At 33.0% G+C, this 17,481-nt stretch overlaps 2 protein-coding genes across 2 annotated transcripts; one reads left to right on the forward strand and one right to left on the reverse strand.

The window, feature by feature from the left end:
- Positions 1-1,058: 1,058 nt before the first annotated feature.
- Positions 1,059-7,522, forward strand: LOC137812551 (ribonuclease TUDOR 1). The gene is made up of 17 exons (XM_068614622.1): positions 1,059-1,212; positions 1,480-1,645; positions 1,844-1,918; positions 2,024-2,137; positions 2,229-2,333; positions 2,830-3,036; positions 3,110-3,322; positions 3,397-3,504; positions 4,143-4,313; positions 4,526-4,723; positions 4,805-5,167; positions 5,251-5,481; positions 5,569-5,757; positions 5,832-5,909; positions 5,995-6,189; positions 6,610-6,987; positions 7,106-7,522. Exons 2-17 carry the CDS (start codon positions 1,487-1,489, stop codon positions 7,292-7,294), a joined length of 2,973 nt encoding a protein of 990 aa, XP_068470723.1. The 5' UTR covers positions 1,059-1,212; positions 1,480-1,486; the 3' UTR covers positions 7,295-7,522.
- A 3,483-nt stretch (positions 7,523-11,005) lies between these two features.
- On the reverse strand, positions 11,006-14,727 carry LOC137812553 (calnexin homolog). Its single transcript, XM_068614624.1, has 6 exons — positions 14,543-14,727; positions 14,371-14,440; positions 11,941-13,067; positions 11,770-11,841; positions 11,568-11,684; positions 11,006-11,450 (listed from the first exon to the last, which is right to left on the reverse strand). The coding sequence occupies exons 1-6, from the start codon at positions 14,645-14,647 to the stop codon at positions 11,316-11,318; spliced, it is 1,626 nt and encodes a 541-aa protein (XP_068470725.1). The 5' UTR covers positions 14,648-14,727; the 3' UTR covers positions 11,006-11,315.
- Between the last annotated feature and the right edge of the window lie 2,754 nt (positions 14,728-17,481).

The following is a 17,481-nucleotide window of genomic DNA, read 5'->3' on the forward strand; positions in this document are numbered from 1 at the left end:
TTCTAAATAAGTTAATTATTACATTCCTTCCTATTTTCTCTCTAAAAAATAAGGACATAATTTTAAAGAATAATGTTATATTAAAATTTAAAAAAGACAGATAAAACTACACAAATTGTACTAAGAATATTAAATAAGAAACATTAATAAATTATTTTACTATTTTCCATACTTAACTTAGAAAATATTATTTAATAATAAAGTCAAAGTGTTTGATGTAAATAATAAATAAACATTTAATGTTTAAAATAAAAGTAATTAATGTTGTTAAATAAGCATTTAATGTAAACTTTTAAAGTTTAAAATCATGTAACTCTCATTTTACCCATTTCTAGTTCTTTCTATGGTTAATTTTTTTATTAAAATAAAATTAGTTTATGTTTAACATTTTTATTATTTTCCTATATTTAAATAAATAAATATTATTTCATAATAAAGTCAAATATTTAACGTAAATACTAAATAAACATTGAATGCTTAAAATAAAGTATTTAATGTTATTAAATGAACATTTAATTTAAAATTTTAAAAATGACAGAATTATATTCTACCCATATTATAGATTTAATTGTGATTTAGTCAACTTAATTTTTTATGACATAATTATTTGTTCGATAGCAATTAATTATCTTAAATATTTTGAATAAAACTAAAATTTTTATTTACGGATAGTCAGTGAGCAAAAATTCAAAAAAACAGGTCACTTATTTTATATGAAGCAAAGATAATTAAAAAGGATATTTATTTTTAAACTGTTTTATTTTATTTATTGAAAATTTTAATTTGATTTATTTTCAAGAAAGAACACATATCTTTAGTGAATAAATTTTAAATTTTTTGTCTTAAAAAATTAATAATAAAATTATTTTAGAAAGAAGATAAATAAATTTGAGTGTATTTAAGTAATTTTTGTAATATATATGTTTTTTAATATGGAAATAGAGTAATTTAAAAAAGAGAAAATTAAGAAGGTGATTAAGGAGGAGAGAGAGGTTGGAGGATTTGGTTTTGGATTTGAGTGTGGCAGTTTGTGTAATTTTGTCAAAAAAAGGGGTCACACAGTGATGACTCAGTTGTCTCTGAATTGTAGAATTGAAGTGTTGTCCTTAACATGCCATCTATATCTCTATATAATAAACACAACACAACCATCTCTCTCTACATTTTTCTCTGTCTTCTGATCCGCCGTCGAATCCTCCGTTTCTCAAACAGGTTCTCATCTCTCCATCGATCGCCATTTCTCTTAGATCTCGATTTTCTCTATTCAATTATTTTCTCTCTGTGCTGGATTGCATTTTTTCTTGTGTGTTTTCGGATCTCAATTTCAATTCCTACAAATTCAATTGCATTTCTCTGTTCTGATTTTCATCTATCTGTTAATGCATGCTCATTTTATACTTCTGGATCTGTGAATGTGTGATGGATACAAAGGAAATCTTTCACTCTAGGAATTTGAATCTTTGTGTGTGGATATGGCAGATCATAAATGGCGTCAACAGCGACTGCGGCCACGGGATGGTACCGAGGAAAGGTGAAGGCGGTTCCGTCTGGGGATTGCGTGGTCATCATGGCCATGCCCTCCGGCAAGCCTGGTCCCTTGCCTGAGAAGTCCATCACGTTGTCGTCTCTAATGGCTCCAAGACTGGTAATTTTACTAGATTCATGGATATCTTGTTCCGATTGTGAATTGCAATTTTTTTTTCTAAATTTTGTTGTATCAATGTTGAGGTTATTATGTTTTTTTGTGTTCTGATTTCGAAATTGAAAATGTTTTTTTTTTTCTGTGCTGCTGCTGAGGTGTTTACAGCCAACTGATTAAATATATTTGTTTTAAAATTGCTAGGCGCGTAGAGGTGGCGTGGATGAGCCGTTTGCTTGGGAAAGTAGAGAGTTTCTACGGAAGCTCTGCATAGGGAAGGTAGGTTAAATGAATTTTCCGTTTTTGTTACTGTGGTCGATAGTCTGCCAATTTTTTTTCAGATAAAGCATTTTAAGTCTCTGACCTGTTCTATGATTGGAACAGGAAGTGGCCTTCAGAGTTGATTACACTGTGCCATCGATAAGCCGTGACTTTGGCACAGTTTTTATAGGGGATAAGAATGTTGCTGTGCTGGTTGTTTCTGCAGGATGGGCAAAGGTCTAACGCTTTCTGCTTTTTTGTCCGGATGTACCATGTTTTAATTATTTTTGCATTGCTGAATTGTATTATTGGGGTTTTGTTCGCGCAGGTAAGAGAGCAGGGGCAACAGAAGGGAGAGGCAAGTCCTTACCTAGCTGAATTGTTACGATTGGAAGAACAAGCTAAACAAGAAGGTTTTGGTCGTTGGAGTAAGGTTTGTGTTGAGTTTTTAGTGGACTGTTAAATAGTATAACATCCAAGTTAAAAAATTCTGTCGTTAGCAAACAAGGTATCTGCTATTTGCGGTGCCCGTGAGTTGCAATCTCAAATATTATATGCAAACCCTTTTTGCTCACTCTCATTAGCAATCAAGGTGTCCCTTACTTGTAATAAACAAGGCACACATTACCTGTTGCGTTTTTGGCATCTTTGCTGATGTAAAGTGTTTCATTACCTGCAGATGTTATGAGTATTTTTTTTGTCACCTTATGAAATAAGTTTTAATTATAGAATGAGGTTATGTTTATCTCAGTGTCGTCCAATATTTTATGTAAATAACTTCATATAGTTTCATTCAAAATCATTAAACAAGATGAAGTTGTAATGTGACCGAAAATGGAAAAGTATAATTACTTTCCCATTCTGACATTGTGGACATCTTACATAAATCTATCCTGAGTGAAACATTATGATTTTGTGGCTGATTGCAGGTTCCTGGTGCTGCTGAGGCATCCATCAGAAATCTACCACCATCAGCACTTGGTGACTCTGGCAATTTAGATGCTATGGGTTTATTAGCTTCTAACAAAGGCAGGCCCATGGAAGGACTTGTTGAGCAGGTTCGCGATGGAAGTACCCTTCGTGTCTATTTGCTCCCAGATTTTCAGTTTGTCCAAGTTTTTGTTGCTGGAATTCAGGTATATATATATCATAATTTTTTTCTCCTACCCTTTTCTAAGCATACAAATAATATGTTTTCCTTTAAATTAGGCCCCACAAATGGGAAGGAGAACTGTCTCTGAAAGTGTTGTCGAACCAGAGGTGCCAGCTGATGAGACTAATGGAGACGTTTCAGGGGAACCTCGAGCCCCACTCACATCTGCCCAAAGACTTGCAGCCTCAGCAGCAACTGCTGAAACTTCTGCTGATCCTTTTGCACCTGAAGCTAAATTCTTCACTGAGACAAGAGTATTGAATCGAGATGTGGGTATCTGCTTCTGTAATTTATATTGCTTGTTTCGTTTTTGCATGTTTGTAAATTCCAAGTGGGCATGTAGGTTCGAATTGTTCTGGAAGGTGTTGATAAGTTCAGCAATTTGATTGGATCAGTCTATTATCCTGATGGTGACTCAGCAAAAGATTTGGCATTGGAGCTTGTGGAAAATGTAAGTTCTTCACCTGTGCAATGATATTACAGTGGTTTAGCTTGTTTAATTTTATTGTTGGACTTCTTATATTTCCTGCCATAATTTTCCACTTCTGAATGACTTCATTCGTTTATTTGAGTTAGCAACAAACTTGTATCCGCTTGAATACTTAAATTTGTGGAGGTGTCCGTTATAAGGATCTATCTGTGATTGACAACAACTACGAATTTTACATGGAAACATTGTGTTTGCTATGCATGCAGATTTTTGGGTTCACACTAGCGAGTGACCCATCGGAAGAAAGCATCATGTCATGACTATTTCTCTGGGTAGAATATTGTCTCCAAAGATTGACTAATTTGTTCTTGTACAAGAGACTACGATTTTTAGTAGTTGTCAATTTTAGCTATTTTATGCTTGTTTATTATAGTTTTAAAGCTACAAGTCAATAACACTTGTACAATCTCTATTTCCTGATAATTTAGTTGGAATTGTTTCCTGGCCAGTAGCTTTGGTAATGGTGCTGAAGTAATATGCATTATATCCTTTTGGATAGAGATTTGATTTGAATGATTCTCCTTGTCTCTTCATCTGATTAGATATCACTTAACAGTATTCTGAAAATCTCTTATCATTTCAATTTCTCAACCATACAGGGTTTTGCCAAATATGTTGAGTGGAGTGCAAATATGATGGAAGAAGAAGCAAAGAGGAAGCTGAAGACTTCAGAGCTTCAGGCAAAGAAAAACAGGTTAAGAATGTGGACGAATTATGTACCACCAGCAACAAATTCAAAAGCGATACATGACCAGAATTTTACAGGAAAGGTAGTATCTCTATAATCATTGGTTTAACCCAAATTAATTAAAAGGGATCTCATGGTGTCCCTTAGAATTTGGTTTTTAGCCTAGCCCAATGATATGTGATCCATATAATTAATTGACTGAGGACAAGACTATTGTTGTCATTGTTGTATTAATTTATCTCAGTATTCAATCTTCATTCATTTAAGTCTTTAAATTTGATTTTTTTTTTCTAGGTGGTTGAGGTTGTTAGTGGAGATTGTGTCATTGTTGCTGATGATTCAATTCCGTATGCCAGTCCACTAGCAGAGCGGCGAGTCAACCTTTCAAGTATTAGGTGCCCAAAAATGGGCAATCCTCGTAGGGATGAAAAACCTGCACCGTATGCTCGTGAGGCAAAGGAGTTCTTGAGAACACGTCTCATTGGTCGTCAAGTACGAAAATTTAATATAATATGTAATGGTCTATATCTTTGGAGACTACACTTATAATTAATCAATTTCCCTGATTTTCAGGTAAATGTTCAAATGGAGTATTCTAGAAAGGTTGGTCCAGCTGATGGATCTTCTGTTGCATCAGGAGCTCCTGAAGGCAGAGCAATGGATTTTGGATCGGTATTCCTACTCAACCCTGTTAAGGCCGATGGTGATGATGTCCCTTCATCTGTTTCATCTGCTGGTAGTCAGCAGAATGGGGTGAATATTGCCGAGTTAGTTGTTGGCCGTGGTTTTGGAACTGTCATCAGACATCGTGACTTTGAAGAGAGATCAAATTATTATGATGCTCTTCTTACTGCTGAATCACGTGCTATTTCTGGAAGGAAAGGGGTCCATTCTGCCAAGGATTCTCCAGCCATGCATATAACTGACTTGACCATAGTGAGAAAAATTATAATTGCACTAAATTTAACTTTTAATCTGAAATATTCTTAAACTTTTCCCCCCGCTTTGATTCATTTTAGGCATCAGCGAAGAAAGCCAAAGATTTCTTGCCTTTCCTTCACCGTAGTAGAAAAATTCCTGCTGTTGTGGAATATGTCCTCAGTGGTCATCGTTTTAAATTGTTAATTCCAAAAGAAACTTGCAGTATTGCATTTGCATTTTCTGGTGTCAGATGTCCTGGTCGCAATGAGCCTTATTCTGATGAAGCCATCTCTTTCATGAGGCGGAAAATAATGCAAAGAGATGTTGAGGTAATTAGGTCTTCTTTTACAAACTTAAAATATTTCTCCATTTAGTTTTTATTTTTCTAAATTAAATGTATTTGTCATAATTTCCAGATTGAGGTTGAGACCGTTGATAGAACTGGCACTTTCTTGGGTTCTTTATGGGAGTCAAAGACCAATGTGGCGATTACACTGCTTGAAACTGGTTTTGCAAAGCTTCAAACTTCCTTTGGCAGTGACAGGATTCCTGATTTTCATCTTCTGGAGCGTGCTGAGCAATCTGCCAGGAGCCAAAAGCTGAAAGTAAGAAGGAGGTCCCATGGTTGGCATTATCTGTAATTTTCCTTTTTACTGTTCTAAAGTGATTTGTAATGCAGATTTGGGAGAATTATGTTGAAGGGGAGGAAGTATCCAATGGTGCACCTGTTGAGAACAAACAGCAAGAAGTGCTCAAGGTTTGTAGTATACTCGTGTAATAAACGGCCTTTCTTTTTTTATTGAAAAATGCTGAATGATTTGCTCCATTTTATCTGCTCTTAGGTGACGGTAACAGAAGTCTTAGGTGGGGGTAAATTCTATGTCAATCCAGTTGGGGATCAAAAGTTAGCATCCATTCAGCAACAACTTTCTTTTCTGAACCTTCAAGAAGCTCCTCTGATTGGAGCTTTCAATCCTAAGAAGGGTGACATAGTCCTTTGTCTTTTTGGTGCTGATAAATCTTGGTATCGGGCAATGGTAAGTTCTTAATTTTAGTTCTGTACTTAACTATCTAGGAAAATTGTCATTCTATAATGAACAAATTTATGAGAAATATCTCATTTTCTAAGTCACGGAAACCTCTTTCTTCCATTCATCAATATTTCATCTCATTTTAAGCCCATAGTATTTCTGTTGAGTGGTTTCATCACATTAAGCAATATTTCATCTTAAACAACAATCCTTTGGACAAATTCTTTTCATGGCCGGATCTGAGGTGACTTTATTTAGTCAGATATTTCTGAATGGTCCACACTTTGTGCTCATGCTATTTGTCATCACGTTTACAATTTTCAGTATTATGGATAGGGTTGATGAGATGCAAAATAGTTAGAGCACTACTTGTATCACGTAGTGTGTTCACTCACTTACTCTGTGAAATGTTATGGAATTGTGTAGATAGTCAATGGACCTCGAGGACCTGTTGCATCTCCAAATGACATGTTTGAAGTATTTTATATTGATTATGGAAATCAAGAAGAAGTACCTTACTCTCAGCTACGGCCTCTTGATTCATCCGTGTCTGCTGCCCCTGGCCTTGCACAATTGTGCAGCCTTGCATATGTGAAGGTTCCAAACTTGGAAGAGGATTTTGGCCAAGAAGCAGCTGAATATTTGAGTGAACTCACTTTAAACAGTGGCAAAGAGTTCAGGGCTAAGGTCGAGGAGAAAGATACATCGGGCGGAAAAGCCAAAGGGCAGGGTACTGGTACCGTGCTTGCCGTAACTCTAGTTGCTGTGGATTCTGAGATCAGTGTTAATGCTGCCATTCTACAGGTTTTAATTGCTGCTCACTACTTGTTTGCTTGAATTGTTTTGAAATGCATATACTTTGATAGATATGTGCATTCAGTGATATGATACCTAATAAACAAACGTCTCTGGAAATTTTCAGGAAGGACTTGGTAGGCTAGAAAAAAGAAACAGGTGGGACAGAAAAGAAAAACAGCAGGCCTTTGATACTCTGGAGACATTCCAGGGAGAAGCTCGGACCAGTCGTCGTGGAATGTGGCAGTATGGAGATATCCAGTCGGATGATGAGGACACTGCTCCTCCTGCTAGAAAGGCCGGTGGCCGGAAGTGAGTGTGTACTTTTAAGAGGGAAGGTAAGTTATAGAGTTATAGACACCTTCAGAGAAAATGAGCAAGTTATAGACATGAACATTTTATTTCAAGCTAGAGGAGAAGAATGCCATGTGTAATCGTTAGTAAGTTTTGTTTTGTTTTTCTTGTTTTAAATTTTGTCGGTAGGCTGAGAAGACAATTTTTTAAACAAATGTTATAATAAAAGATGCATATGGCAGTTGTTTCATATCGATGGGACAGCAGAAAGGTTCTGTTTTATAGTTAATCGCGGTTCAGATATTTTGTTGGCTTTTGTCGCAAGCAAGACCTTAAGTTCAATGTCGGAATAATTCTTATCAGATAATCATTTTCATGTCTTGTTTCGACAGGAACAGTTTTTATAGCCAAACACTTCATTGATGTAGGAATCATGTTTTTATGACAGTGTATAAAGGGATATAACTATGTTTTTTGGTTTTCCTAAAATATTACGATTTTTTATTCAAATTTTTATAAAATCTTTTATTTTCTTTAGTTAACATGCTATCTTCCAAACATGTTATTCATAAAGTTTCCTATCATTTAAAACCCAAAAAAGGTATTTTTTTAATTGCCTGGGCCGATATTCTCGAAGTTGAAGCTTTAGCACTCATGGTTGGTATATTAGAAGGTTGATCAATAATATCAAGTTCAATGATAGGAAAAAAAAACTTCAGGATTTTACCATACTTAGATCATTCCAAATTGAAAAAAGACATGGTCCAATAGCCAGTTTGGTAGAGAATATCGATGAGTATAATCCATCAGTTGAAATTCTACGTGGTGTTTTTGAAAACCAAAAACTTATCTATTGTGAGTGTTTGTGAGTAGTCATGCTTATAATTCATTCTACCGTTTTGTTTCCTCTCTCCCAATATAGTTAGCAATCGGTATTACTGTTGATTAAAGAAACCTTGTATCTTGAGCCTGTAAAAAGACTCTAGCCTTTTTCAATTTATTCAAAGCGCCGGTATTTTAAATAATTAAAGACTGAAACATTTGAAAAGAGATTGTTTTACACCTTAAACCCTAATACCGTTTTAGTTATCTATTTAAGTTCATTATTGGGATTGTTAGAAATTGACTTTTCACACTACATTTTTAAATATTTGAGCGGAATAAGTGAACTAGATTTAAGCTATTTCTGAGGAGCTTCAAATCATCCACAAATCATCTGTTTCGCATTCCACAAACTATGGACTTGTGTTGCAATTATTTTTGGACTGTTTCTTCCTACACCTCTGTCACTTCTTTAGCCACCTCCATAAATTTTGAAATTTCCAAAATTATCCTTCAATAAAAAGATAAAAATAGAAATAATATTTTACACTACAGATTACGTAATCCGAAAGTAAAAAATTACCACTTCCAGATTACGTAATCCGAAAGTCAAAATTTTTCATTTCCAGATTACATAATTTGGAACCTATTTAACAACTAACAATACTAGATTACGTAATTTGAAACTTATTTAAGAAAATAAACTTACCAGATTATGTAATCTGAAAGCTAAAATTATCACTTCCAGATTACGTAATCTAGAACCTATTTAACCACTAACAATACTGGATTACATAATTTAGAACTTATTTAAGAAAATAAATCTTATGAATTACGTAACTCAAAAATGGTAATTGTTGACTTTTGGATTACGTAATCTAGAAATGGTAATTTTTGACTTTCGAATTACATAATCTGTAGTGTAAAATATTACTTTTATTTTTATCTTTTTATTGAAGGGTAATTTTGGGAATTTCAAAATTTATGGAGGTGGCTGAAGAAATGATGGAGGTGGAGGAAGAAGCAGTCTTCCTTTACTTGGTCTACACATAAGGCTCAATCTTCTAAGCAGCTTAACAGCTTTTGGAGCTACCTTCCGATCAATAATAAGTTCTGACTTGAAAATTGTTGAGAATTACATGAGTAGTACATTTTCATAATTGATTCTGTTTAATTATAGATATTTTAAAATCTTAAAAAATTATATCTTTTTGAAATCTATGAAGTTTAATGTAGAAGGTTAAAAATAATATTTTCAAGATATCTTAAAAATATGATACACATTGATTATCTATTTTCTCTTTATGAATAAGTTTTTCTCTCATTCCTTATATAAATATGAAATTTACTTGTGAGGAAAAGAAGAGCAATCAAGTGAGAAAAACAACATAGAAAATAAATCAAAAAATTGATATTCATCATAGTGTGAGATTAGAAATTCTAATGAGAGACTACAAAGACATTGCATTTCATCCTTATTGGGTGAGATTAAGTGTTATCCTCATAGAATGAAAGAAATAAGTATTATAATATTTTTATAATGGAAACATCTTTTACACTAGATCCAGTGAATTTTTACTTCTCAAATTGAAGATGTTTTCCATGTTAAAAATTCCTAGTATTATCATTATATTTTAGTTTATTTTCTGTTGTCTTATTACAGTTTTCGTAAGTGTTTATTTTAGAGAGAATTAATTATGATTTTTCCTATAAGAATCCACTGAAAAGGATTTCAAACCATGCCAGTTAGAAATTTACAAAGGGTCATAATTTGCACCTTATTAATGAGACAGTCTTGCGTCATATTGATTGATGACAATTAAAATTTTCCTAATAAGTTAATATGATAGGATATAAATTACAATAACAAAAAATTATAACAACTAATAAAATGTTCAAAATGAGTACAATATAAAACTGAGAAAATTACATAATTATATCTCTGGATGTTGATTATGGTAATCCTCTGGAGTTAAAATGCATGGTTTGGGACGATGTTGAGCCTAAGAGAGAGGCTTTATGCCAATTCATGTATTTCCTCTTTCTTGAGGTTAGCAACATCTCTAAACTTGACATATATCATTATCAAGACCAGTAATGTTTAATGAATACAAATGTGAATGTTTCTGTGTGGAAGACAAGGTCAGGTGCATTTGATTCGATAAAGATGATTGTGGGTATGCTAGAATTAGTTTTTGAACACATAATAAGCAATAGTGTGCCAAAGGTACCATCAACACATACACTTTTACACCTAATGCTCCCACATCTTCATTGCTAAGGTACCTCAAATAAAATATCTGGTTGGAGTAGAAGTTTTAAGATATATTGCCACAACCTAAATTGTTACATCTCATCTCATGATTAAGTTCGTGTCCTTCCATAATAACTATTAAATTAAATGAACAACTACTTTCCATAAATTACTCTCATCAATGCAATTACACGATAGTGCACAAATAATCTATACGGCATCAGGATACAAGTTAATTTGCAAAGGAATTAACCAACAAAAATTAACATTATTATGCACTTAAAAAAATTACTGCAAAGTATTATTGAGTTTTATGTTCCTAAGCTTCATTGTACTTAAACTCAGCTCTTCATTCACGTTATGAATTTTATTTTATACACATTTCGACATTTCTTTCTTCAGAAAAAGAAAAACCTGAAAATTGATCATAATTTCTCATGAAGTGATTGGAAGCATCTCGTGGAACAATGATTAAATTAAACCTAAATAGGTTTATATTTTATGGGCATGTTGAAAAATATTATAACGACATGACCAACACCAAGGTTTCAAAGACAGACTTTTCCGTATCTTTCCTCAGGTGAGATTGTATAATCAATACTTTTAGAGCTTGGTGCAGTCGAAATAATTTTTTTTATCATTTTACCAAAAACAAAATTAAAAAAAAGATAGTATCTTAATTATATATTTTCTAAAAAATCCACTACAGCTTCTGACTTAAAAACCGAAATAGAAAATAATTATAATTGTTTAGCATCCTCAATTACCTAAAAAAGTCTGAGAGGTGACCAACCAAAATACAAAACAAAAACATACAAAATACTATTTTAAGTCTCCAAAGTGACTGACAGAACACACAAAAATGATCTACACTCCCTTCGTTCGTGCCTAACGCTCAACTAAGCTCAAAATTTAAGTGCGTTAGTGTTCTTCAATGGCCGCCCCTGTCAAGAGATTCAATCATATTTCAATTATCTCTCCTTGCTGACCTCCGACGTGGAGGGGCAGATGATTCCTCCTTCTCTTTGTTTTCTTCATTCTCACCATTTGTTTGGTTAGAGGCACTTTCGGAGGGTTCTAAGTTTGTCTTCTCCACCCTTGTCTGCACAGCAGAACACATGGTCCAAACAGAACACAGTACAGAGATCAACATACACTCAGCATCAAACAAATTAGGTAAAGGAACATAAAGGGATAAAAGTGAGCATTAACAACTTACGGGCTTCTTTTTCCCACCAAATATGATCTTGAAGAAAACTGACACAAAGACGACCAAAATGGCTACAAGAATTCCAACTGTGAGATTGGGTTGCTCTTGACCCTTCTGGATGAGATCCTGCAGAAAGGGATAGATAGAATTTAAGTAATTTTCCAAAAAAACACTAAAAAGAAAGAAGAAAAGTATTCGCTAAACTACTTACATGGATTTTAGGCTTATAGGCACTCAGGAAGGGGATGTCTGCGATCTTGTATAAGAGGTCAAATACCTTCTTCTGAAAGGACAATACGAAATATTTTGCATATAAGGACATAATGATGGAAAACAAGTTAAATAAAAGATGAAATCGGGAGTAAACTCAAAATGACGTTACCTGGAAGCCTGCAATACCACTTGATCCAGCTTCAGTTTCCTCTTCCTTCTGTTTTTCTTTTTCAACTGAAAACTTGGGTTTCCATGTAGTCTCCCGATAGGACTCAGCAATTTTATCATCTTTAGCTATCAAGATGTTGTCAAACAAAATGCCATCTTGCATTGTCCAAATCTCGATACCAATAGCAGCGATTGGCTCAAAATCAGGTTTTTTAAGTTCAAAGTAAGCAGGGTTTGGAATATCCCTAGGCTTCCATATACCCTTATAAGCTGGATTTTCAATAAGTGGGGCATACCATTTTCCTTTATAAGCTGGATTCGACTTCGTTGGCCTTTTCCACTCACCACAGCCTGGGGCGGCTTCACATTTTGGGTTCTCAATCTTTGGGGCTTCCCATTCACCATCCTCCTCATCATCCCAATCTTCTGGTTTTGTTGCCTCTGGATCATCTATCTCCTCAGGTTCATCGTCTAACCATCCTTCAGGTTTTTCAGCTTCTTCATCAACAATTTCCAAGGGTGCTTCCTCATCCCAGTCATCTGGCTTTACAGCAATTGGGTCTGGAATTTTCTCTCTCTCATCCCAGTCCTCAGGCTTCTTATCATCTGGATCTGGGATTGTCTTGGTCGGGATAAGTGGAGGTTCAAAATCATCAGCACTTAAGAAGTCTGCCTTCTTCTTCTGTTCCCCGTCAAGCAAAATTAGCACCTCATTGTTAGGCTTCAAAATAGCCGTGTACACATGAGTTAATTTATCAGAAGGGACAGAAGGGGGATTCTTAAGATGGTGCTCAACATACTCCCCAGTCTTGGGATTCTTGTGTTTGAAAATGAAGTGTACTTTGTTTGTGGCACCACACTTATCAGGACCAAACATGATAGAATACGGAGATTCGTTGTCAAATTCCTTAGATTTCCATCCAGCATCCTGTGGTCGGAGATATTTTATATATGCTCCTCCACATTCAAGTCCATTCTGAAGCCGAGTTTCAAACTGAAGAACAACAGTTCCATCCTTGAGACTCACTGCCCCGTCAAGTTCCTTCACTATAGCATATTTTCTTGCTTTCTCACTGACAAGAAGACCATGATCATCATGTCCCTCACTCTTGGCATGTTTCCAGACACCTATAATCCAGACGATATATCAGATTTCGCAATATATCATCATTCAAGTCACACTACACTACCAAAAAATGAAAAACTACAATATAAAATCTACTGCATATGTAATTATTAATATGCAGAAACTTTAATTTACGTAAATAAATATGACTACAGCAAACAACTAGACTTTAAGAAGATAAGCAAGAGAATATTTAAAATAAAATAGTATTAAATATATTGAAAAGCGAATTCAATATATTTAATAGTGCATTTTACATAAAATACTCCACCAATTACATTCCTTAATATTGCACATAATATTGATCATTAAATCATACCACAAATGATAAGAACTACGACACAAAAATCATTTCACCCTTATAAATGGTAATGTGACTATAAGTAGCTTTTAATATAAAGAGTTAGGTTGTATGATCAATCTTTCGCACACCCTCCAATCACTACACATTGCATCCATTAAATGGATATACATGTGAGAATATGTATTTGGTTAAGGAAAAAATAGACTGAAAATAAAAAAGAGAAAATTTTAATAAAAAAAAATTTAATAATAATTTATAGACACATAAATACATACATACATTCATATATATACATATAGACATATATTATACATATATACACGATTTAGTACACTCAATTTTGCTGCGAAAATAAAAGGATATTCTATTATGTTAACTAGATAAGCATCAGTCTATACTACCATATGTAATCTTACAAGCAAAATATCGTTATTACCATGCAAATGACAAGTACTACCTTTAAGGTATACTGTTTAATGGACTAAAAGAAATGTACTAAATGGGGAAAAAACATATATTATACAACGGGGGTTTAATGTCATGGTAATTTAAACAAGGGGAGTTAAATTACACAACATTTTTTGAAGTACTAATAACTGAAAAAATTCAACCCCATAATCAGTGCAGATTTTGACACTCATCAGCAGACCCCTCCTGCTACTATGTTTTACAGAATTTGTATTTCGTCCAATCATGTCCATAAATTTAGATTTCGGACATATTTATCTGACGTTGAAACTAACAACATAAAAGAAGAATTGGATTGAACTTAACACAAAGAAATATTGGACTGAAGCTAACAACAGTAATCAAACATTGAATTGAAATATTGTCTTGAGTGACATTCGCATAGAGTGATAAAAAATTGAAACTAACATCATTAAACAAAAATTAGATAGAAAGAAAATTTATACAGTAGAAAATAGAAACTGCATATATTTGTCAATCATGACCAGAGAAACAATTGAACAATTTGAATGAACTAAGTTTGTGTTAATTACCACTATATTCATCTTTCTGAGACACGATCCAACGACCTTCAAAATCCTCATCGAATGACTCGTAGAAGATCTAAAAACACGAAGGAGTGACAATTGATTAGCCAGAATATGGATCCAAACACCGAAAAAAACAGAAAACAAAAATTGAAAAGAAATGAAAATGAAGAATTACCGCGTCATCTGCATCTTCAGAAGCGCGGAGAAGCTGAAAAGAAGAGGCAGCGATCAAGAGGAGCACTGCAAAGATCCCAAGAGGGATTCGCTTCTGTTCTCCCATGTTCCACTGTAACTGTGAAACCCTAACAAGGAAGAGAAATTACCAATTTCTATAAAGTGTTTAAATCTCAGTGCTGTTGAGTCTATGCCATTATATATAGATCTCTCTCACACTTGCCTTGTGCTGTTTCAACCAATGGTTTAATGGGATACGTGACATTACCCAATAGTATATTGCCATGTGTTCTTTTTTCATCACACCCTGCTTCTTCATCATCTCACAAGGAAACTATGTAAGAAAGGTACCACAGGTAATAATAATATTTACTTTTAAAATTTAAATTATTTTCTAAATTCCTGCATGTTTATGTAGTTATACCTCTTATCAGAAAGAAAAATATAATAAGGTAAAACTAAAAAATACATAAAGGTAATATGATGCTAAAATATAAAAAAAATGTGTAAAATAAAATATAAAATTAGAGTATAAAATAATTAATTGTATAAATTAATATTTTTTATTTTATTTTTAAGTTAAATTGGTAAATATAATTTATTTTTAAAAAATTAATATACTAAAAAGTTAAGTTATTAGTATTTAAATGTGAATATTTTTATATGTATTGCTTTTAAGTATCTTAACTTTTTAATAAACAGTCATGTTAGTATTTAAATTTGAATATTTATATATATGATATTGTACAACTTTTTTAATAATTTTATATTTTAGTTTTATTTCAATGAATTATTATGTTTGTAATAACCATATAAATATTAACGTTGTAATGAAGAATTGAGAAATGATATTTACTGTAGAAGGAATTTCATAACTTTTTACTAATATACGAAGAAGAAAGAAGAAAGATAGGTAGTATAAATGGAGAAGACGAAATTATTCATGTTTAAAATAAACTTTCATAACTAAAAGAAATTATTATTTTTTATTCGAATTAAGATAATCGATTAATAATTATATATATATATAATAATGTGATATTGATACTAATTTTGGTTTACTTTATTAATTTTTACAATTTTATTTTATTTTTTTAAAATTTATTTTCAACAACTTTGTATGTATTAATAAAGTTAACTAATTCATATTTTTTAAACTTACCGTAACAAAAATAATATTTTAATTAGATGCGAGCTTTATGTTTAAATAACTAATTATATTTTATTTTAAAATAATTTTACTCACGAAATTAAAATTGTAAACTTACAATTTTATCTATTTTTTTATTTTCATCAAATTTTCATAAACTTTCTTTTTATTTTTTCTTCACTTTTTTGTTATATTTCTCTTTATCAAAACAATCTCATTTCCTATTATCTTTTCTCCAAAATCCAACTTTTTCTTCTCTCTCAAATCTGCTCATTAGAAACAAACACACCTTAACTCACCATCAAATGTTTGAACTATTAGGAAATATTAGGAAATAGAAGAAAAAAATAATAACATATACAAAATTTAGAGAAAATCATCAACTTTATTAATAAAAGATTATTACTCTCGTGAAATGGTTGATGAATATTTTTTAATTTCGTTATAGATGCAATGGAACCACACAACAATTATCACCGACTAACTATACCTATGAAGGAATTATCTAACTTCCATTTCAATATTTTCTTTACACAATTTTTTTTTTTAGCACCACTTATAAGTAAGCATATATGTCACATTCTTATTAATGAGAATTTTTATCAAACTCAACTTTTGTTGATCCATCATATCATGATTCTAATGATAGTGAACATCAATGTGTTTTACGTGTAAAAAATGTAGGAACTAATTGAAGGAAATAAGAAAAGACAAAAGGTTATAGCAACTGATTGAACGTAATTGCACAGAATTGCAAAACTGATCTTATTCATTTGATTTACTCAATCATATATATAAAATAAAATTACAATTATTGTAACCTATAAAATAAGAATACTAACATGCCTGTAAACTAACCATTAATGCAATATAACGGTAAAATAGTTTAAGGTAATAAAATCAAAAATTAATAATAATAAAATCTGAATAACCAACATCCTCCCTTGATTCTAATTTGGAACAACCTTCCCAATTTGAGTTATGATATTGTTTTTCTCAATCGCCATCAATTCTTCATTCATATCCTTTTGCCCATTTGGGGTGTTGAATGACATCAGAAGTCTCACAGGTTCTGATTCTGCAAGAAAAGCAAAGTGAACCAAATCTCCATTGTCATCAACTTCATCATCAAGATTTACTTCGCAAATCTTGAAGATGTACAGGTTGTCGTTGCTGCCTTCTTGGTCACTCCATCATAGTTGCAATTGGAGTTGTAACTTCAGGTTGAATTACAGCTTCAGGTTGAAGTGCAACTTCAGGTTGAGCTGCAAGTGCTTCAAGAGTGACTCCATCTTCCACATCATCCTTCAAAACGTAAATATATTGTTTTTTCGAATCCATTTTAGCTGCTGCATTCCATTGCCATTCCTCATCTTCGGCAAATGTAACATCACGACTGATAATCACCTTCTTTGTCATTGGATTGTACAGTTTGTATCCCTCATGCTTATATCCAATGAAAATGGTCTTCACTGCCTTATCATCCAACTTCGATCTTGCTGCCTTGGGAACATGAGCATAAGTAATTGACCCAAATACCTTCAAGTGTTGCACATTGGGTTTGAAATCCACTCCATGCCTCAATCGGAGTTGTGTTAGGAACACTCCGAGTGGGTCATCTGTTTATCAAATATACCGCACATGTTACGGCCTCAACCCAAAAATAATTTGGCATACATTTCGCTTTAAGCATGCTCCTCGCCATGTCCATGATTGTTCTATTCTTTCTCTCAGCAACTCCATTGTGTTGTTGAGGTGTGTAGGGGCAAGTTATGTTATGTTGCAACCCA

This window comes from Phaseolus vulgaris, chromosome 2, assembly GCF_000499845.2.
Source record: "Phaseolus vulgaris cultivar G19833 chromosome 2, P. vulgaris v2.0, whole genome shotgun sequence".
NCBI classification, from domain to species: Eukaryota; Viridiplantae; Streptophyta; class Magnoliopsida; order Fabales; family Fabaceae; genus Phaseolus; species Phaseolus vulgaris.